This window comes from Sebastes umbrosus, chromosome 4, assembly GCF_015220745.1.
Source record: "Sebastes umbrosus isolate fSebUmb1 chromosome 4, fSebUmb1.pri, whole genome shotgun sequence".
In the NCBI taxonomy this organism is placed as follows: domain Eukaryota; kingdom Metazoa; phylum Chordata; class Actinopteri; order Perciformes; family Sebastidae; genus Sebastes; species Sebastes umbrosus.
Window position 1 is genome coordinate 10,952,314 of NC_051272.1, and position 24,051 is coordinate 10,976,364.

Consider the following 24,051-nt stretch of genomic DNA (forward strand, 5'->3'; position numbering starts at 1 on the left):
GATGTTGGTAGGAGCATTTTATAACATTGTGCAATTTATGCCAAGCTAGGCTGACTGCATGACTCCATCTCTGTAATTAACAACATGAGAGTGGTATCGATCTTCTCATCTCACTCTCAGAAAGGAAGCAAATGAGCATAGTTCTGAAAATGTGGAACTACTCCTTTAAACAGACCATAACCGTGGTGATGCCAGATACGCAAATACACATTGTTTTCTTTTTTTTGGAATAACAAACCTATTTTGTAGATTGTCTTCATCACTTCTGTGTTTCATGCATGGAAAAGAAGAAAATAGCCATTCTTCTTCTCTCTCCATTCATTGTCATTGCATGAGGAAAACCTGGGCTCAAAATTACACTTAAAGCTCCTAAACAAAAGGAAACAAAGCTGATTCAAAGGACACTGCAACACAAATAGATGGAGCCTTTTAACTTTCCCTAAAATAAGGAACAGAACCCAGTTTTCAGACAATAGCCCAATCCCCTTTGTCTCTGTTGATTTATGTGCTAAATTTATGACTTTAAGAACTGTTTTTGTCATGCAGAGAGAATGGAAACAGAAAAATACCCTATTTGTGTAGTACGGGAGCGTTGGATAGAAAATGTAAAATGTTTGGAAGCACAACAGGGATCCATGGACCCACGGTTCAGGCTGTTCTCATACACTGTTCGTACTGTAGCTATATCTATGAAAAGTAACGCTGTGTAAATACAAAACAGTTTCCAATAACGGCTTCTCAGATGGTTATGTGTAATAAACCATCTGACAGGGTCTGGATATTCGTAGTAAAACTATTTGTAAGATATCATATGAACCGCTGCATGAGGATACGTTGCTGCATGGTTAGATTTGGAAGAGTCTTTGGCTGGATGACTCCCTCATTTACTAATTCACTACTCCTATTGAGATGTCCGTCTGTCATGAATCATCATCATTTTGTCACACAACTGTAATTTTCCAACAGTCTCACGGCAGTTCGTTAAATAGTCACAAAATGTAATCTATTTGATTCATGTACATAGACACCAATTAAATTTTGTTTTCGTGACGCTCAGCACGACTGACAACGTATTTTCATGCTTTTTTCTACGAATGTCCAGCAACATATGACATGTGTCAATTTCCTCTCCAGTCTTTTCAAAATAAAACTACTTAGTTAAGTTTAGGAAAAGATCAACTTGGTTAGGGTTAGGCAACAAACTACTTAGTTAGGTTTAGGAACAGATCGCGGTTTGGGTTAAAATAACACCAGAAGTGACGTTGCGGTTCACAATTACGTGGATTACATACGAATTGATTTTGTGCTGACCATCACAAAAAAAAATCGAAATTTGTGTCCATGTGACACAAATCAATACATTCAATTTTGTGACCATTTCATGAACTGCTGTGCGACTGGGCTGAATTTTCACATCCATTAAATACAATACATTGCATCGTCAGCAGAAAGTAGTGTACATACCATAGAGTTGTTAAGTGGCTGGAGTTATTTCAGAAGCTCCACTTACCACGCATTAATACGTTGGACTACAGCCACTGTAACATTAAAGTGTGGGGTCTCTCTTTCTCTCTCGCATATATGCCATTAATTAATCATCAATAGACGGGGGGAGGTCAGTCACATTCTCCTGACTGTGTTGAGGAGAGGTCAAAATGACATCTCATTTAAGATTAGGTCCCGAGGCGCTCGTGTTTGAACCTCCCCACTGCGAGGGGAGATAAATGAGAGTAACTAGGCCTGGAAGAGGCTTTCTATTCCCCGGACGGTTTGCTCAAGGGCAACAGCCGCTCACCGACACCTTGAACGCGATCAGGGCTGGTGAAAAGTAAGAAGGAGGGAGAGGGCCAAATCATCGTACTGAGGAAAAACTGGAAACATCACTGCCACCTGTAAATATCACATATGAGCCTCTTATAATACAGTATATTTAATTATGAAGCTAAGATACGTATTTAATTATCTCTCTGCAATATTTTATTAAGGCTTACAACTTATGAAGGATGTTTAAGAAGCCTTTATGTAATTAGAGGGGATTTATTCAAGGCGAGCGCTGTGCAGATATGGATCTCTGAACCCTAATTCAACATGGATGGTAATACTGGCACTTTAATGTTATTACTAGAGGCTTTAAAGTCCAATAAGGGGCATTTTTTCCTCTCTTTCATTTGCTTTATCTAACCAGACGGTGACATCTGGAGATAATGAACTTTAATTTCTGTCACAGCCGGAGCAAAAAAAAAAAACTTTATCACATAACTTATTTTAAATATTTTATTTTTCAACACAACTTTAAAATTATTCAAGACGAGCTCATCAGTTGTTATCTCTCTGAACCAATACTCTTTTATCCATTGTCAAAGCATAAAGTGCCGATCCGCTGGAGAGAATAGAATTGGCCATGGTGCCGTCTGAGGAGCTCACAGGGATGAAACGTATCACAGCAGCACGTATGGCAGCTTAGAAACTGGCGGAAGCTCACGGAGAGACGACGCAGTATTTTAATCTCTATAATACACTCGGTTACATCACGGCATTGCTGCTGCTGCTGGGTGTGGGAACCTTTCGACCTCTTCCTTAACTCAGCTGTGGCAAAAAGCGCCCATTTGGCCGTCCTCATCTACCATGACCTCTGACCCCAACCTCAACAACTATCTGGAGTGTGGTCCAACGCTCTCCTACCAAGAAAAACAGGTGGAAAGTAACCAATTATAAATGTGTGCCGTTAGTGTAATTCCAAAATAGTTGAAGGGTTTAAAACTTGCTATTTGCAGCAGTGTCCAAAATTAACTTTTTGTCTCTCCGGCCAAGTCTATTTTAATAATAAATTACCTTTTTGTGTCACATATACATTTGTTTCAGTACATTTCATTGAAATAATAAAGTATTATGTTGAATACAAAGAGAAGAGGCCAGAGTAAAATAATCTAAATACATTGACGGTTTATCAAATGAAGCCTGAATACTAAAGCAGAGTAAACTCGGAGGAGCGGCTTGTCACTAAAATGAGAATTGCTAGTCCACCTTAAAAGGTCAGCACACCTTTAGTGAGTCTGAGCAGATGTTATCGCTAACTTTGGGGCTAACCCCCTTCACTATAATCAGCAGGTGGCAAAACACAGGAACTTGGCTTGGGTTTTGAGGAGTCGTAGCATTTATTCACCGACAGTCTGAACTGTACACACACTGCACTGCTACGTTCAGCCATAACGACACTGATAACGTCATACTCACCGTCAGTCACACGCTCTCTTGCTCGACCGGACACTCGTTAACGTTACGGGTCGCCGGGCTTGTCTCGCCGTCACCCCAAAAAACACAAGAACTTTCTAGTTAACAAACACAACGTGTGCCGTGCGTCCGTTTCCCCCTCCCACCTCGACTGAAATCTGCACACTCGCTGACGTTAAGCACACGGTGTGTGTGTGTCAAACTCCGACACACAGAGAGCAGAGGACAGAAGCAGCACGTCCGAAATTACACCAAAACGCAGTACAGTATATACTCTCAGTGAAACCGAGCATAGTCTTTTATTACACGACTATTTTGATACAAACGTATACCCGCCAGTGTGGCGGATAGCCTTCAGAGATTTACTCGCCAAACAGAAAATTTAACGGCATTTGGTGGGTGATGGGTTTTTAATTTTGGACCCTGATTTGCAGCCTGTTTCATTAGCAAATTTCTGCACATGGGTTTGGGTTTGTTTGTCCTGCTACTGGCATTAGCATCTATTTATGGTTAGAGCAGGAGGTAATGGAAGCTGCAATAATGGAGTTTGATAAGAGAACGTGCATATTTCAGTTATCTAAAACATCAGTGCCAAATGTCAGGTTTTGATGTATCAAAAAATCTAAAAATAATCAAAAAACTTCTTTATTGAGCTGCCAAAGAATCATACAGGCAGAAATGCATCATGGATGAGGTAGCACAGAGACCAGAGAGACATAAAGCTAAGTCAGGCCGGGCTGGAGCAGCTCTCACTCGACACCACTAAAACTTTCTGTTTGTTGAATCCACCATGTTTACTCTCTCTGGTTGTTGTTCGGAAACACTTCTGGAAAATTGAGAAAGCAGGAAAAAATGTGGCTGGAGGACTGAAAATAATTAAATTAAACTTTTAAAATAATTTCCAGTCGGGGTCTTCAAAACCTCCTGGAAGAAAACCCAATTATAAAACTTGACTCGTTGAGAACTAAACAAAAACTTTGTGAAGCACGCAACTTGTGTAAACTTATTGTTCTAATCTCGCTGTGGAGGTTTTGGTAATTTAAGAGTCTTCTGAAATCTGCTGTGTCAGCCTGAATAATAGCCTTTAATTAGTAAAGAGTGGAAATCTTCTCTTTATTGTAGCTGATGGTTTGTTAAGTTGCTTTTGTTTCTTAAGCATTTCTTAAGTGCTAAGCAATTATTGTTATCATTAAGAAGGTAATGACATAGCACGGCAATTAAAAAAAATAACTGGTGTAACCCTTCAGATCATGAAAGGTCGTCAGCAGCTCTCTTGCTGAGTTAATCTAATCAGGCGTTTAAACACATGCAGTGTGTTTGGCCTCACCCTGACACTGAACTAATGAGTCACTGCAAAGAGACGCTCATCCGATAACACACTCAGGGACGTGAACGGTAAAGCCCTTTTTGGTGCCCAACAGGACAACACAAATAATTCATTATACATTTATTTGTTCATTTGCAGAGAAGGAACAACTTCAAAACGCTGTTATGAAATGAAAACAGCAGACGTCACTGTAGCTCTTGAATGGCGTTACACTTAGTTTAGTACATCTTTTCTACCTATGATCAGTGGTGATCAGTGATACATTACTCACTTAGCGTTTTAGTAATTACATTAGAGTTACCAATAAAGCTTAATGGACTGAACTTATTGAACAGTCCAGCTCAGTCATACAGCAGTTTGTAAAATAGTCACGAAATTGAATGTATTGCTTCGTGGACATAGACACAAATTTCAAATTTTTTCTCATGATGGTCTGCACGAAATCAATTCAAATGTAATCCACAGTAATTGTGAACAAGGAAGTATAAAGAGCGGCGAACGCTGCGTAGGGAAGAGGTCGGGGTGGATGGGTGGGTCTAAAAACACCAGGAGACCGCTGTTCATGTCTCGTGTGAAACCAGAAGTCAACGTTGATTTATTTGTCACGTAACTCTCGTACTTAAGTTACGCAACTTCCGGTGTTATTTTAAGACAAAAACCACAATCTTTTCCTAAATCTAAGTTAGTAGTTTTGTTGCCTAAGCCAAACCAATTCTATCTTTTCCTAAACCTATCTAACTAGTTTTATTTTGAAAAGACTGGAGCGGAAATTGACACTTTCGTCACTTGCTGCTGGACATTCGTAGGAAAACGCGCTAAAAATACGTTGTTGAACGTCGTGCTGAGCATCCCAAAAAAAAGGGAAAATTTGTGTCTATGTACACGAATAAATAGATTAAATTTCGTGACTATTTCACAAACTGCCGTGAAAACTGTGTTGTACAGTATATAATGCCTTTGTACCTTAATAGACAAAGCGCTTTACAATTGGCCTCTCATTCATCATTCACAAGAACATTCATACACCGATGGCAACAATGATGGCCTTCCTATCGGGAGCAACTTGGGGTTCAGTGTCTTGCCCAAAGCAAATCGACTCGTGGACAGGAGGGGCGAGGGGTCAAAACGCCAACCTTAGTGGCCAAGCCGCTCTACCTCCAGAGCCACATCTGCACCGTAAAATACATATCTACCAACCAGTTCTTACAGACTTTATCTCAAGTAAATGATTTTTGTCTGTCTTGAGATTTGAGCCACTGTCCCTGGATGGAACATTTAGGACTTTGTTCTTTGACATCAGCAGGTTGATTCATAGTCGGACAAGCATCAAGCTGCTGCTGTTTCCTCCCGGGGCTCGGGAGGCGACCTCGGACCGGTGGAGGTTAATTTCCATCGCTCTCCTACAAGCATCAGTCAAGCATTGTTTAATATCTATTACGGGGCCGGATGAAACACCTCCGTCCACAAGGCTCCGGGGCACAGATATTCACGGGCGAGGTAAAGGCCCAAAGTGCAGGACTGACCCTGCACGGAGCTCCCATTAGCATAATTGCATTTCAAACTGGTCAAGATTGCGGTGCGAGAGGAGCAATCAAACAGTCAAATGAGCCATAGAGTGTTTAGAGACGGCTCCGAGATTTCATCAGGGATCCAGAAAAACCTGGTGCAGGGCAGTAATGGGGCAAACGGTTGTAAAATGCATGACCTCATGACATTGATATGGGGGTAGATTTCAACCCCGGATGATTGGTTTGATTCATTCTCCCAATAGCACACAAGCAGCGATCATATGTTTCTTTAGAGGTATCTTCGGACTAATGGACGGCTGGGGAAGGCTGTAAGTTTCATAATGACTTAAGGGAGATGAAGCATCAGTAAAATGGCAGCCTCAGCAGTACGACAACCAGAATGAGGTGGATTGTCCTTGAGAACGAACCCATATTGACATGTTGAAAACAGGATCCCATTATCTATGGACTTATCGCTCTCACAGACATAAAAAATCCCCTTTATGAAGATTTAACGCACAGAACCGGCCCGTTCACACGAAAAGGCGTTTAAATGCCACGATAATGCACGAGGTGTGCAATAAGTATGTCTTTCTTGATTTCCGCGTGTCATTTGTACACCATCTATCCTCTACTGACTGTAAACACATCTACGGTAAGACTTAGTGACGTAGTATAAAAAGCGAGAAAGACCACTTATGGTGGACGGGCCCAACAAAAATCAGAGTTTTAACCAGGAGATCGGTGTTCAAGACTGTTGTTAACCAGCGTTTTGTTTTGCAAGTTACGTTAAAGACATTTGTTACGTGTTTTTTATTGATGTTTGTGACGTGTTTTCCGTAGTCGTTTCCGTACGTGTTTTACTTACTTTTACATACTTATTTTAAGCCCAACTATGACATTTTCCCTTACCCTAACTAAGTGGTTTTCTTGTCTTAACCTAACTGCAGACGTTTGTGTGGCGTACAAATGAAACGCGAAAAATGCGTACTCATGACACAAGAAATGTCCATGGAATGTCGTGGTATTTATACGCCTTCCCGTGAGACCGGGTTGACAGAACGGACGCAGCAAGACAACAATTTTCAGACAGGTGATACATTTGTCATAAAACCTCATTTCCACAGCAATTAGACCATAAAAGGGGGATGATCTCCCCGATTTATGAATCCGTGGGTAAGTTGGACCCGTTTGTCTGTTTGCGAAGCCCTCATCAAGCTACTGTTCTCACACTGCACATATGGAGTTTGAATGCTAGCGCATGTTAGATTTACCATTAAAATTCTCACATGATAAACTACGCTATGGCAGATGGGTTTACATTGGAGTTAGTTGAAAGCCAGGTGTGTCCTGTGTAATACGGTCCCATGGTGGTCCACCAGAAGGGGCGAGACTTCGCCTCTCTATTGTAAAGGAGCATAAAGCCAGGGAAGGCTGCCCGCTCTACGATTATTTAGTGTTGTTGCCTTAACCTGCTTGTTAATCCGTCGTCTAATCCTAATTAAATGGAGAAATTTAAAACCCTCATCTCGTGCCAGGTGGTTGAAAAATGTCATGTTTCATTCACAGCTACAGAAAATCTAATTTTAAAAAATGGAGTGACTAATAGTGCCCCTTATGAAGATGTGTATGAATAATTACTTTCCTTTAATATTGTAACTCCTATGGTAGTCCATCTCTATAATTTTATCATTTCATATTTCACCTGTTGGGTGAGGGAGTCGGTTTCTTGAGTGTTTTTTCCTGCATGCCGGGATTCTTTGGAAAATTGAATAAAGATAATTTGATTAAAAAAACAAAAACAAACAAAATCAAATAAAACGTGTTTGCAGCAGGACTCTGTGCGTCTGTCAACTGATGGAGGAAGCACGGCTCTACATGCGGCTTCCGTCCTGTCGGCGTGGTGGTGATCTTGCACGTCTAAACGAGGCCATATCTCACCACGGCAACGCCGGTATCCTAGCAGCTGCAGCCGGCGGCGTTAGTTGGCACGGAAACAGAGCAGAAGCTTAGAGACACACACAGACAGACTGATGAGTCTTTCCAGCTTTCTGTAAATAAGGTAAATGCAGGATGTAGAAGATATGTACAAACACAACCTTTATTATCACAGTATAACAGCTCAGGCTCTAATTAATGCAGAGACTGGCTACAGTTTATTAACCTCAAACATAAACCTTAAATGTCAGATTCAATTGTCACAGAAATGCACATCACATTTGAGTGAATTAATTATGCAGATGTGAGCCCGCTGTTGTGCGTCGCCTCGGCAGGAGGGTTGAGTACACCTGCATTTAGCCCCACTTGTGCCTTCCAGGGTCCCATTACGCCGTGACACAGCTGTTAGCATCGCAGAATCAACAATCGAGAGCTCCATTTGGCTGAATTTACCACAAGTGCTCCCTCAATTTGATTCATGCAAATCAGCGACGCGCCTCTTAAAAGACGGAGCTTTTCAGCTGTTTGAGAGCCGGGCAGAAGTCAGCTGGCTGTTTTGTCTTGTGTGGTTTCTCTCTAATTAAGGCTTCAGATAACCTGGTTGATGTTGGAGGCTAAATGCTCATTTTTCTTCTCTCAGAGTATTTAATAACGAAGAGAATATTCATCGGATCTGTGTGAACTAGCAGCAGCCTTTCTGCTCAGAGGTGACAACACCAGCAACACAAACAACAGCACAGTGAAAATAGATTTTTAGATGATGACATTGTTTTCTCCCATTCGCGCTGGAAAATAATTGAATTCACACAGTTATCCTCAAGTGCACTTGAGAGGTCACAAACATGGAGGTTGTACTGACAGAAAAGACATGAAAGAAGCTTTGCTATGGCAACATCCGTAAAGGGAAATACCGCTCACTTATTCAGTCTGTATGTAGTTCATCAGGATCTGTTGACATGAACTATTCTCTCCCAGTTTGTGAAGATAAAGGTGAGTGTTTCTAGCTACAGGTAAAGTCTTTCTTTGAGAGAATTGTTCACTGGTAACGACTGGCTTTCGCACAATTAACAAAACACAAAATCAATGAACAGTCTAACAGTTTACATAACAGAAGTTTAACAATGTCATGACACACCCAATGACTCAATCAGCATCGGTTTCTCCTGAATTTGACATTTTAGAAAGAATAACAGTGATACAATGTATGGCTTGAATGTATTCGTACAGCTGCGTGTCTTTCCAAACACTAACGGACGCCTCATTTTGGTTAAGATGACATTACCATAGTTATAAAAACGGTGTCTGTGTGTTTTCATTCCTCTTCCTCCTCGGTGTCTAGCGGTCCTCGGTTTGGGGGCAGAGACGGTTTGATTCGCTGCCAACGATTTGGTGGCCAGATGATGTGAGACGCCCGACCGTGAAGCAGCCCCACAGACACCTGGGAAAAAAATAAAACAGAACTCAGGGTCAGAATTGAAGGTTCAGAAGAAGACAACGACTCCGTTTACATGCACACAATATTCAGTTTTTTGCCATCATTCCGAAAACGACAATATTTCTACTGAGCTGTTTGCATGGCTAATGAAGATTAATTAATTCCTATGATCAGTAATTTGTGTATTTTGATGCTGATTTGAATCCAAATTCAGATAAAGACTGTCAAAGAAGAAGAAATGTCTTTTCTAGCATTAGTTATAAAATATCCCATATTGGGTTTTGTGCAGCGTTGACAGAGCCATGTGCTCTCTGAGTGGTTTTTAGTACAACTTGTAAAATGAGTATAGTATTGTATTCTAAAGTGATTAGCCCATCTGCTCTCAGCGATTTTATTGGAGCTACAATAACGAGGACTAAATATGATGAAGAGCGTCACTGTGTGCAGAGAAAAGCTTATTTTGGAGGATTTAAGACGGTTTTGATTTACATTCACTCTCGGGTCCAGAGTCTTTCAGACATCAACAGCAGAGATAATTAAAACTGGCAAGCTGACAGCTGAAGATCTGGTTGTCTGACATATTCCTCGCTGCATCAATTAGAGCTGCTTTGCATAAGGTCGAACACACACACACACACACACACACACACACACACACACACACACACACACACACACACACGCACACACACGCCAGCAAATGTCAAATGCTTTTAATGACGCCCGTTATCTCTAAAAAGCTGCCGTCTATGTCAAAAAAGCACCACGCTGCGTTCATCTTCATCTTCAGAGGAACCTTCAGACAGCCAGTGTGCTCCGGCTCACGGGCCGACACGAGGCCGCCGCAGACAGACAACGAGGAGGTGTTTGATTTGACTTCCTGGGTGTCCCAGCAGCGGAGGCGGGGCTGTAGTCGGAGCGAGCCGCCACCCCCACCTCCCCACCACCACCACCACCGCCACCACGGCTGCAGGTCAAGATCCAGTTTAATAACATGAAGTAATGAAGCAGCCGATTAATATTCATCTGCTGCAGTTGAGGAGCAGGTCAGCGGGCTGTTATCTACTCGCAGGCAGCCAGATATTAAAAAAAACTAATTGAATCAAATGTTATTTATTATGCACATTTCATACATCTGCTAACAGAAGAAGCAAATCTAAAAGCTGTGAGCGCCGACAGTGGATGTCTGGGTCAGCAGACATTTCTATTTCTTTAATCTTTTAATCTAAGAAACATGATACAAGTTGGTTATTGGTTCTTTATTATGTTTTCTAGGGTTTTAACCAGAGGATTTTCACTGAGAGCAGCGCTCTTATGTCATTCACTGGGTACTTGTCTTGTTCCTCGCTTCCTTCTTTGTTTCCTTGGTTTATTCTTGGACTCTTTCTTTGGTTCCCCAGTTTCTCTTTTAATTCATCTTACATAATTCAATATTTCCTTCTTTGTTTGGTTCCTCTTCAGCTCATTTTGTTTGTTTTACAGGTTCTCTATTTGTTTCTATTGTTTGTCATTTTGTTTCTTCTTTGGTCCCTTCTGTAATTAAGTATTTATTTGTGTTTGTATTTGGTTTTCTTCTTTGGCACTTTTCTTATCTGACTGGTTTAGTTCCTTGGATCCTTCTTCAATTTTTGTAGCTTGTTGGTTCCTTCTATATTCTTCATCTGACTCGCTGAGTGTCCATATAGCGTTCTTCTATAGCAGAAAAGTACTGACATTTTCAACTAGAAGCGCTGCTTCTAGAGCGGCCACACAAAAAAGTCGCAGCGCTCTGAAAAAAGACGCTGAGTCAACAAATTTTCACTCCCAACTCGTAAAATACCGATGCTTGGTCAGTTGGCCTACGCCTCTAGGTTCCCCTCTAGCATCAGTTTAGGACGTGTCAGGGACGGCGTGTCTGTTTCCGCTCGTTACACACATAGTGTCTTTTCAAAATAAACTTCCGTGCTCACAGGGAATGTACAGTTTACGCTTGTTACATACATACAGTGTCATTTCAAAATAAACTTCCGTGTTCACAGGGAATGTACAGTTTATGCTTGTTACATACATACAGTGTAATTTCAAAATAAACTTCCAACGTAAGTTTACTTTGATTTTTTGGCTTACTTGGTACCAACAATTCTACAATTTCATATAGCAGACACTTTTGTCAAAAGCGACGTACATCTGAGAGTTCGTACAACACAAGCAAGGATCTAGATAGGAGGGAACAGCTTCAAGTCCGATCGGACACAGGTGCCGACAGGCAGTGCAAAGGCATGGTTAGGTTTAAAACCTGGCTTGGGGTCCTTCTATGTGGAGTCCTGCAATTGTTCCTTGGTCCTTTCTTCATTTTTATTGGGTCTTTGGTTCCTTCAGTTCCTTAGTTTCCTTCAGTTTTTCCATTCTTAGCTCTCTCTTTGCTTCCTTGTTTTTTAATCTTTTTGGTTCGTTGCTTACTTGGTTCCATTTTTTATTCACTGCTGACTTGATCCTTTAGTTCCTAATCTTTCTCTTCAGCGCTTTCTTTGCTTCATTAGTGCCTTTCTTCCTGCGTTAACATGCACATCAGGATGGGTATGGAGCTGTGAGAGGCAGAAATCTCAGCAGCTGGCTGAGCTCTGGCTGAATCACTGGTATCGATCAACAACCCCCATCAACCCTCAGCAGATGTATTGTGGTCATTTCGTGCTTTGGGCTCAGTAAAAACCTTATTTATTGCACCTTTACACTCTTTAATGGGCCATACTTCCCACAGCGTCAGATCGACTGCCATGAAATCTTGTCTGTTTATTGCCGACAAGTTTTCACAGATTTTTCAAAGTTGTGAATTTCTTTGAAAACAGTTTCACGTCTCAACAAAAAAAAAAAACTCCACAGAGTTACACTACATGCTCTTTGTAGAGATTGTGGGAGTTTGTTTTGGACTATTTCTGATCGACCCATAGGCTGAGTGCATCATTTGTGAGCGCTGATGTGATTCTGAGTGAAAAGACTGTGTGGTGGGTGGCAGCGAACACTGCAGGCCACATTCAAAAAGAATATATTATTCAAATGAGACCTCCTCGCTGGATGGGATACATCCTGAATATACCCCATTGATTTAGCAGTTTTAGTCATGTTCCTCCTGGTAGGAATATTTGGCGGTGACACTAAACTGTCAGTTGTGAGTACGTAGTGCGACATGACGTTTCCCTCCCATAAAAAGAAACATGACGGTGCGGCGGCCCGGCGAGATGCTGCCGCTGCTTCAGCCATTCAGCAAGAATAAAGACATAATGTGATTTTGTGAAGTGCGTGATGATGATGTCTGTTAGGAGGGATGGAAGCTGACAGTCGCTCCTCAACCCCATTTTAAAGTGCAGTCCAATAAAACAGGGAGAATGACAGAGACAGAAAGACCAAACATTTACACCATCTGGTCAAAGTTTCTTGTGATTTCTTTGCCAACATGTAGCACAAATGTAAATGTAAAAAATCTCCAATGGCCAACCATCAGCTTGGTGTATCAGGGGCGTAAAATCAACCAGGCTGTTCTCTTACTCCTTTTGTAGCTATTCCTACGGAAAATATTGCTCTGTAATTTGCATATATCCCACAAAATCATTCGTATGTAATCCACTTAATCATGAACTAAGAATAAAGAGCGACAGACGCCTCGTAGGGAGGAGGTCGAGGTGGATGTGTGGGTCAAAAAACCAGGAGACCGCTGTTCATGTCCCGTATGATACCAGAAGTCAACGTTGATTTATTTGTCACGTAACATCCATACTTAGGTTACAGCACTTCTGGAGTTATTTTAACCCAAACCACCATCTTTTCCTAAACCTAACTAAGTAGTTTTGTCGCCTAAACCTAACCAAGAAGACGTACGTTTATTTTGAAATGACTGTATGCATGTAACGAGTGGAAATTGACACGTCGTCCCTGTGTTGATTCTTGTTTATTATTTTTTACAACAAATAAACAAAAATCTATTAACATTGTTTATGTGGCGGTAAACGCAGCCTTTATATTAAGACAATTAATTAAATGTTATATTAAAGTTCTTACACATAAGGGATGACCTCAAGTTTTAATTACAAAACTAAACTGCATTACTGTTTGTGAGTTATTATATGAATGTTACATGAGAACAGATAATCGTGTCTGGTGTAACGGAGCGCTGCCGCTGCCGTACACAGAGACATGTCTCAGGAGGAAACTGTAAAGCCGGAGGAGCTCAGCGGAGCTCTTGGTCCATGTGTTCTGGGTTTTACATCTGAGGGGATTTCCTCTGAGCTCCTCGGCTGGATTCCTTTCAGCTGGAGATCGGGCGCTTCTGTCTGGCCTGTAATGTGCCATCCATAGCAAACAGCACCTTCGCTGCTGAAAATTTCATACCGCTCAACCCGAGAGGGTGGAACTACAAACAGCAGGCAGAGAGGAGGAGTCGGTGGGAGGATGTTAATAGTCTTTCTGCACCAGAGAAACGCAGCGTTAATGAAATCTTTATGTTTGGAGGAGAAGCTGCAGCGTCTGTCGGGATGGACGAACCAAGACAACAGAAACATCCACATCTGTTAACACACTCCACTTCTACACAGACTTCAACTGGAATACTGGAAGGCAACACACACACGATGCATAATCTATCACTTCTGTTTCCTTCAGTAAATCAGAAGGGGGTGCAGGTAAACAGATAAAACCTGACCTCTGACATACACACACATTTATTTATCCATGAAGTTTCATAAGCTCCATGCTCTTTTCCCACCGTATAAACATGGTTTTCCATCAGAGTTGAATGGAGCAGTTTTAGGGTTTAATGCCTTGCTCATCGGCTCTTTGACAGTAGTTACTGTGAGGCTTACTTCCCCTTCTCTTTCACTCCTTCTGCTCCTAATCCAACTATACATTAAAGTTACTACAAGGAGCTTTTCACTGCTTTATGAATCAGTCTCAATTTGATACTGATGCCTCTATATGACCTACATAAGTAAATGAGACCATCAGAGAGAAGTTATTCTTAATGCTTGTCAGCAACGATATCAGATGAAACGATTTACGGCTCGCAGACGGGAAGAGCCCGTGTTTACATTTTCACAGGTAAAGTTTGGCGGTGAGTACGTTAGCCGGAAGCAGGAGAAAAAACATGTTATATTTTGTGGTTGTGGCTGATACTGGGGCAGGATCAGCCAGAGAAAAACAAAAGCATTGACAGAAGAAACCCCCCAAAAAAAGTTAAAAGAGACAATGAGCACAGGCAAAAACAAGAGTCAACCCTGGTCGCTCATTCAACAGATTGGAGAGAATTGCGGGTTCTGAATTGTCCCTCTTCCTCCTACTGTAGACTGGTATGTAATATTCTCTATTATCTATTGTATGACTATGGTAACAGTGTTGGACACAGGATTGTCTTTACAGTGTAGTAACAATGAGTAGTTATGCTTATTTTATTGTTATTTATCGTTGTGTAACCACGCAGCGGTTGTGTATCTGTAATGCAGCCTAATGGGAGAATAATATGATCAAACTATTTATGAATGACTTTGGGGATGTACAGTACTGACTGGTTGTGTAACACTAGCGGATGCAGTTCGTACCGGTCCGAAGCTGTTGCTGTCCAGACTGTGTCCGTGATGATCCCCCTCGATCCAGAAGTGACCGTCAGGAACTCGAACGTATCGGTTCTTGTAGCACAGAGTCCTGAAGAAACGAGACAAAACTAATTAGATTTGGTTTTTAATCAGGCTTTTGAAAGAAAAAAAAAAAAAAATTAAATGCAGTGAAATCTAATGATGTTAAAACAGCTCAGAGTTTTTTGTTTAAAGATGTCTGATTTTTATTTTAGTGTCATCAGCGTACCCAAACACCAAACTGTCCTCACTGAGTGTTGAGTTTCACAACATCCACAATGAGCTGAAAGACAGTTCAGAGCTCTCACTAGAAAGCCGTGAGTAATGTACTTATATTTGTGTCTGAACAGCCAAACTCTGCGGGACATAATGTTTACCATCTTAAACAGGCCTGTGTCGCAAGAAAAAAAAAGAAAGGTGATGCATTGTTGTGGGCGTGTTGTTTGTACAGAATACATCTTTTTAATATTAACAGCATCTGCATAACAAACAACACCAAGGTTGAAGAAAAACTGAACCGAAGTGAGAAACAGATTCTAATTTGAATAATTGCTTCGTTGCCTTTGATAAAAGAAAGAAAAATATCAAGATTCAGGGAGAAAATTGGGCTTAAGGTCCTCGTTGATGACGGATCAAATCTCCGGGACAATTATCGCTTTCATTTCATTATCGTTAATCATCGGCATCTAAATCACCCCTGAGGCGTCACTTCACGTCGCCGCCTTATCGCTCAAACAGAGATCTGATCCGAGGACACATCCAGACTAATAAGGCTGGCGGTAAAGGGGGTGGAGGGGGTGGCGGTGGCGGTGGCGGTGGCGGTGGCGGTGGCGGTGGCGGCGACGGTGCTCGTCTCACGCTGTAGCTGCTTCAATCAGGTCGTCATGTTTATGAGGAGAAGGTCCAACGCCCTTCATCATCCCTCTGGACTGTTATGGGCCTGTTCCAGACCTGATTTATCATTTAGCAGAGGAACATTGTGAGTTATAGCCTCACTGACTTTTTAAATGGAAATTCGTCTGCGATTCTTAATGTGCGAGTGCGTATGTGTGTGTGTGCGCTGGTCCGGGAGGCCGGCTGACCGAAAAGGCCTTGGATACATAAATATTGATTTAGCCACAGCAGCTGAATTTACTGACTCACAAAAAAAACAAGCTGGGACCTTTTTACAGGAATAAAAAAAGGTTACAGCCTATATGACACCAATTCTGTGCTACGTTTGAGGAGGAACAACTGTGAAATCTTTACAGAACCAAGGACGATTGACTTCACTGTATTTAGCCTTTTGTAAACCAGGTTTGGTCTGTTGAGATGAAGCCTGCAGGGAGAAAATCCTCCCTCTCTCTCTATCATCAATCTGTGGTTCTTAAATTCATCTCAGCTGTAATTTTTTTGTTGAACCGTTTCTCTGTTAACCTGCCTCGCACACTTCTACCTAAAGGCTGGCTTGCACTAAAAGATGTTTCAAATCTTACCAGATGTGTAAAATGTGAGAGAGCCCACACATAACGACATGTTATATTAAATTTAACAGTTTTGTTCCTATAGTGTGTGGAGAGCAACGATTTGGCCAAAACAGCACACCACACACTAACAGATTCATTCATCAACAACAAGTCCCCACTAAAAAAAACAGAAATATTACCAATTCTGTCGCAATCACACGTGACTTTAATGTTAACAAACATGGTAGATGACGGGCAGGAAGAATTAGGGATTTTAGTTTTTACTTTGTACTGAAAATTCACGAAGGATGGATGGATGAAGTCATGGAGACACGTTAAGTAAACACTTGTGTTGTTGCCACAAATCAACAAGTTGTTCCTCCATTTATTCGCATTTATCATGAGCTCAAGCATTAGCCACGGCTACCATGACGGTGATGGTTGTCCTTCCTTCATCAGCAAGCCCCCAGGAAAAGCGCCGGTCATTGATCCCAATTTTCGTAGTGGCCAAACTGTGGTACAACAACTTCTGTGTCCGTCACGTGATGCTATCGATCCCAAAAATACTTTTTCCCATTGACTTACATTAGGAAAGAGACGTCTGTAACTCGGACGATATTTTTTTTTTTTAGGTGAATCGACTTCCCAGTATGAACACTTGAATAGCCCTTATTTTAATCATGTCAGGTCAAGGGACCCCTTTGAAAATGGCCATGCCAGTTTTTCCTTGCTAAAATTTAGCGTAACTTCATAGCGTTATTTAACCTCCTTTATGACCAGCTATGACATGGCTGGTACCAATGGATTCATTAGGTTTTTTAGTTTCATATGATACCAATAACTTCACCCTAGCTCTAAAACTGAGCCTGTGACAACCTCTGACAAAAGTAAAGTCAGCTGAGGGCACAGACACACTCATACGTACCAAAATAACAACAGAACACACGCCGCGGATGCTTCGGAGAAGCTTGACTGTCTGAACAGTGGGTTTTTACAGAATCTGAACAAAGGGTGTTTCACCAAGACTGGTTAAACATTCTCATTTCTTTCATCAGTGTTAACAGCAGCTGACGAATGTTTCAGAGGAGTTTAATGAGGCAGAGGTGGACAGCTGCTGACAGCTCCACACCCTGCTCCGACCTGCTGATATGTGCTCCTGAAGGCCGCTACTGATCATCACGTCTTTGGATTGAAGCTGTCAATCGCCTCTTCACTGTTCATCATCTTTGAATTTGTCTTTTTTCACGCTGATAAATTAGAAACCATCCAGAGTTTTCCACTAGATTTTCCTCCTGACAGGGTGACGGTGTAGCTGAACGATCATCTCTGACATCAGCTGACATTCACTACCGCCGTGGCTCAGTTTAATTGGGTGGAAATATGTGGATTTACAGCTGACTGGATTTCATCATGCATGAAGTCCATTGTAGAGTAAAAGTACCAACACCACCAGGGTCAGAGGTTCAGGAAGCACTTTTACTAAAGATATAAGTAGTAATGCTGCTGTATGACCTACTGAATACTATAACGATGGTTCCAGCTTTTCAAATGTGCTGCTTTTCTCTGTTTTATATCGCAGTAAAATGAATATCTTTGGGTTTTGCACTGTTGTGCATTTGATGGCATCATATTGGGCTCTTAGATCAAGTGATGGCCGTTTCTTTCCACTTTATTTTGGTGTTATGGGATGAAAAAAAAGGATAATCAATAATAAAAAGTTACGAGCACAGCAGTGCTTTGAGCTAAATGGTGAGGTTAGCTGATAAAATTCGGACTGGATTTATGTTTCTAGAGGAGATGGGGTCATTTTAACATCACCTGCACTGGTCAGTGATGTTAATCCCGTCCGTAGCGTATATGTGAGTAAAAATAATTACAGCCACAATAAGATCATATTTTAAATCTTAACTCGCTGGTCCTCCTGTGATTTAAATCCAGCCCAGAGCGAAAGTTAAAGTGGATCTTTGGGATTTATTATTTTTCCATCAGCTATGTGTGAAATATTACTTTTGTGTGAAAATGGAGGATATTTCTGCTAAACTGATCGATACTAACATGCTAACACCTTCACATATAGGCCAATATGACGACATTGAATGTGCTATTGTAATGCCAGCTACAGGTATGTACTGGTATTCTCCTCTGAGCCTGTATTTTGTTTACATTTTGGCAAATTGACCATTACAAGTATGCTGAAATATCGATTACTTAAAAACTGAGCCCGAAAGAAATTAGTGGCATTAAAACGAATTTGCGTTAATACGGTATTATCGCGCTAACTCAACAACACTTTGGGACATAACAGCTGTCTAGAGTCCTGTGTTTGTTGGATCCGTCCACCTCCTCTCGCTCCATAAACAGTCTTTCTCTCTTTTTATTCTACGTCACTAGCTCTGAGCGAAGCATATTCACGAGGGTTTTTTATGATGTCCATTACAATCAGTACAGACTACATGGCGTACAAACGACACGCCAAAAGCAAGAAAAGGCGTTCGTATTGCATACAAATTGCCTTGCAAATTACCTATTCATACACCTTTTAGTGCGACGGGGCTGCTTCCACACCCCCTGGGGAGGCTTTAATCTTTCTCTTTTGGTCTTATCCTGCTGAATTTTGTGCCAATCCATCAATAGATGTTGAGATATTTCACAGGATAAGTGAAAACTTTGACCTGCCGTAGGCGCTAGATAAAAAGTCAGATCACCAAATTCATTGGGATTCATCCTTTGGGGACATGATATCTGGACCAAATCCAACAGATAGATTACCATGAGATATTTCAGTCTGGACCAAAAAAGCAAATACAGACTTCAGTAAAATTTGTGTAACCTGACCATTTACAGCTGACATTGTATTGAGAGAATCACTGAATGAGGCTGTGTTACAGCTGGCAGCAAATTCACCATGTTGGCTGTGAGTACACGCCAAATACAATTTTGGTTGCCAGGTTTTTGATAAAAGCCTGCACAAAACAGCAGACAGTATCTCTAATGTGTTTACAGATTAAATGAATTGCTTCCTGCACTATTCTGCGTCTGAAGTTGAGGACTTTAGCGCCCATCTTTCCTTCAGACGGTATACTTTATGTGTTTTTGTGTCCATCACTTTGTTAAGAGTCGGAGTGACTTTTCGTGTCAGCGGTGGCTGCCTCCCGCTGGAAGTGGACCTGTATAATGGTTTAACAGACAAATAAACTTTATTTATGAGTCACCATTAGTTCATTGCAGATTCTCCTGCACCGCGCCACAGTTAACACTCCCACTTAGTCTCCTCTGGCCTGACAGCGACGGCGGCAGATTTACGTGCGGTATAAGCCTCTCTGTTTGGAGATGAATCTGTAAAACAATCCTCTCTCTGCGGCGGGCGGTTACGTGGCAGGCAGACGGTCTGGCCCGCGTGGCCAAATTAAAACCGGAGCTATGATTTATGTCGGCCTGGCCCGTGTAAGACAACACGGGCTATCAGCCAGCGTCGTCAGCACCGCCTCCGCCAGGGAACCCATCACAGGCCTGTTAATTATTCATCCCCTCCTCAGCCCGTGACCTGAAATTTGCACCGCCGACACTACCTGGATGCAACGCATGACGATGGCGTGTTGTGATACCGTGAACACGCCTCTGTGGGTCTGATGTCCTGCTACTTCCTGTCAGCCTCCCCGGCGCTGCTGCTGCTGCTGCAGGGTCCCACTGTGGACACTAGAGCTGACGGGTTTACTGGTTCACTGGGTAGCTTGTGCCGTCTGTCACAGCGACTGTGTTCCCTCTGCGTGTCATGTAGCTGGATGATCTGTTTTGATGCATCATGTAGTGCTGCATGCAAGATTATTAACATCTGCATGACTTGTTGTGGAGGATCTGACCTCAGTATTTTATCCTGAGAGACCTGAAGTGCCGTATATAATTTAAAGATCAACTCTAGATATGTTTTAAGACATATACTCTACTTTGAATAATGATTTGTGTCTGATGTGGTTTTTCAACGTATCCTCATACAACGTATGTAGGATTTCTTACAAAAAGTTATTCCTCATTTTTGTTGTGTTTTCCTACGAATGTCCAGCAACACGTGTCAGTTTGCGCTCGTTACATGCATACAGTCCTTTCAAGATGAACTTCCGTCTTCACAGGAAACAACTTGGTTAGGTTTAGGACAAAATTGTGGTTTGGAATAAAATAACAACGGAAGTGACGTAACGGAAGTGACGTAACATTACAGTGCATTTTTTTATGTAGGTATAGCTTTAAACGGTGTATGAGAGCAAACTGGGATTTTCCACAAAAAAAAAATCTTTAACTCTGTTTTATCATGTTGGTTGATGCTTTGCAGTCATGCTTGTTAAATGTATTGGCAGTTTGTAATCTGTTTAATTCTTCATGAGTCAAAATACAAAATATGTGTAAAACGATAAAGGGATTTTAAAGTCTATCCAGATTTTCACAAGATAAAGAGAAATAATAGCCTACTCTTTACATGGTGTAAGGAGTTAACCAACCTTCAAAAAGATCAGAATGATCAAAGGAGAATAAGGCGTTGACCTTGTCGTCTTTACAAGTACGATACAGAGCAAAGTCTGAAGTAAAATGTAAAGAAATGGTCAGAAACTTGGGCACGAAAAGACCAAAATTCAGTGACCTGTGACTAATGATCGCATAACCTAAATCATACATGTAGTCAGCGTCTGCATCGGACAATATAATGATGCTTGACATAGTAATAATATATATATATTCAGTAATCAGTCACAAGTTTTGCAGATTTTGTGCCAAAGTTTTCGTGTTCTGATTAAAAGATAAAAATGAAAGAGACTGCATTGTTAATTGGACAGAGAGACAGACTGGGGACACGACGGTCTCTGTAATGAATAAAATAACCTGTCCAACAGTCAGACGGTGAGTTTTGAGAAGTTGCTGTATCAGAGCCAGCAGCCCAGCCCGCTCTCTTCTCCTGCTGCGTCTCATTATCTCAACTGTGGAGCTCATTTCCTCACGAGAACGCCGTGTAACACAACCGAGAACAGCTCCTACCACACACACACACACACACACACACACACACACACACACACACTGCTATCCACTCACACTAAGAATAAAAATAGCTATCTGCAACCTAACCTTAATGTCTTCTTAATGCCTGTTCAAATGCAATTCAAGACCAATTTCAGGCCGACATTAAGCCTGAAGAGTTAAAATACTCCAGTGAAGTCTGCTTCAGAGCACTCACACTGATCTCACACAGGGGAAATAACAAAAAGATTCATTTTTGGAAACACATTCAGCAGCAGTGAAATATAAATATAATACTGCGTTTCATGGTGCAAGAGCATTTAAAAACCAACCTATAACCAAACCAGAGCAGTTGTTGAGGGATAAAGCACAATTCATGATCCGCATGTAAACAAAAGGGAAGCTCCGAAACACTCTGACGATATACGATTCACAATCCCTCTGAGAATGAACCACTGATCTGAGACTGGGATGGTGGAATCCAACAGTCTCACAGCAGGTCGTGAAATAGTAACGAAATTTGAACTAAATGATTTGATTCGTGTACATTGATGAAAATTTCCCTTTTTTTTCCATGACGTTCAGCACGACTTTCAACAACACATTTTTCATATGTTTTCCTACGAATGTCCAGCAACACGTAATGTGTCAATTTCCGCTCCATTCTTTTCAAAATTAAACTACTTAGTTAGGTTTAGGAAAAGATGGTGGTTTGGGTTTAAATAACATCGGAAGTGCTGTAACTTAAGTACAGAAGTTATGCAACAAATAAAATAACAATGACTTCTGGTTTCACACGGGACACAAACAGCGGTGGTGTCCTGGGGAAAGTCTGGTGTTTTTTGACCCACCCATCCACCCATCCACCCATCCGCCCGACCTCCTCCCTACACGGCGTTTGTTGCTCTTTATACTTCCTGTTTTTTTAAGTGGATTCCATAGCGGACTTTCTTGCGGTACGTTACGCAACAAGTGTAACAATGTCACGTACAGCGCAGTCGCTCAGCAATTCTTATGTAAACCACGCAATTTGTGAAGTGGGAAATATAAAGAGCGGCAAACGCCACATAGGGAGGATGTCAGGGTGGATGGGTGGGTCCAAAAACACCAGACTTTCACCAGGAGACCGCTGTCCATGTCCCGCGTGAAACCAGAAGTCAACGTTGATTTAATTGTCACGTAACTTCTGTACTTAAGTTACAGCACTTCCGATGTTATTTTAACCCAAACCACCAACTTTTCCTAACTAACTAAGTAGTTTGTTACTTAAGCCTAACCAAATCAGTCTATTCCTAAACCTCACTAAGTAGTTTTATTTTGAAAAGACTGGAGCGGAAATTGACACGTGCGTCACATGTTGCTGGACATTCGCAGGAAAATGCACAAAAAATACATTGTTGAAAGCGCTGAGCGTCACAAAAAAATGGGTGTATGCACACAAATCAAATAGATTAAATTTCATGACTATTTCACGAACTGTTGTGAGACTGTGTTGTTACGTAACAACCGTAACAACGTTACATAACAAGCGTAAGGTCAACGTTGACCCATCCATCACCAGTAGTGGACTCTCTCGCTTGTTATACTTGTTACTATACCACGTAACTTTCAATAACAGTCGCTCGTTGTACTACGTCACACCCGAATGCGAAAACGTCGACCTTCAACGTATCTGTGGTTTGCAGAAATGTACAATACCAACACTTTTCCTGGCGACGGCCTGTAAAACATTATAAAAGACTAACATATAAACAGGTTTTTGGATAAATATTGCAACGGCAACCTTTTCAAGAAGGTGGTTAAAGGAATGAAAGAGGGAGGCTGTGTTCGTACGATCGAACAAGTCCGCCACCGATGGAAAACTTTGAAAAGTCAGAACATGCACAGCTGCGTTTAAATGAGAATACTAGTGGCCATGTAAACAGTTTAGTAGGAATATTGTCTAAATATTTTGTGCATGTAAACATAGTCATTGCTTCACATTTTCAGAGCAGCTCGACAGTTTCAGGCCACCCAGTGTGAGGCATCACCTCGGATTAACTTGTTTCCAGTTCGGAGCTAAAATTTAAATAAAAAAAAGACTTCAGCTCGACTTTGAGTTGAAACAGCTGCTACAGCTCTCTCAGCAGTTTTGACATGCTGGTTTCATGGTGCGCTGCACCAAAACTCCTGTTCTGTAATTTGTTCACCCACCTGACAAACACAACACACGGTGCCGGCAGTGATCGGCCACTTCAAATCTGCTTTAGTCATCAGTGGGAGCCTGTTTGTTCAGCCATGCAGAGGAACCGCCGTTATTAATGGGACAAAGTCACGCTTCTTGTACACGACAACTGCTGAAAGTCACCTCAAAACCAAGAAAAAAAGAACAGCTGAAGACTGTGTACAAAGAGTTTAGTGTTTAGTGTTGCTTGTACCAGAAAAGTCTCAGCAGCAGCAGCAGCAGCAGCCATGCCTCCGACTGAAGTGTCCTGGAGCAAGACTCCGAGGCTGAACTAGCTTACTGGTTCACTGAACTACTAAAGTCCTTATTTTAAAGAGTACTGTACCGATCTTTGAACTC

The 24,051-nt window shown here is 41.6% G+C and overlaps 1 protein-coding gene across 4 annotated transcripts in view; it reads right to left on the reverse strand.

Annotated features, from left to right (window-relative positions):
- Positions 1-8,148: 8,148 nt before the first annotated feature.
- The window catches only part of immp2l (inner mitochondrial membrane peptidase subunit 2), a 144,870-nt gene continuing 128,967 nt past the window's right edge, over positions 8,149-24,051 (reverse strand). For all 4 annotated transcript variants that reach the window (XM_037766437.1, XM_037766440.1, XM_037766441.1 and 1 more), the window contains exons 5-6: positions 15,004-15,106; positions 8,149-9,442 (exon numbers count right to left, since the gene is read on the reverse strand). In XM_037766437.1, the coding sequence (XP_037622365.1) occupies positions 9,317-9,442; positions 15,004-15,106 (229 nt within the window). In that variant the 3' untranslated portion in view covers positions 8,149-9,316. The remainder of the gene's footprint in view (positions 9,443-15,003; positions 15,107-24,051) is intronic.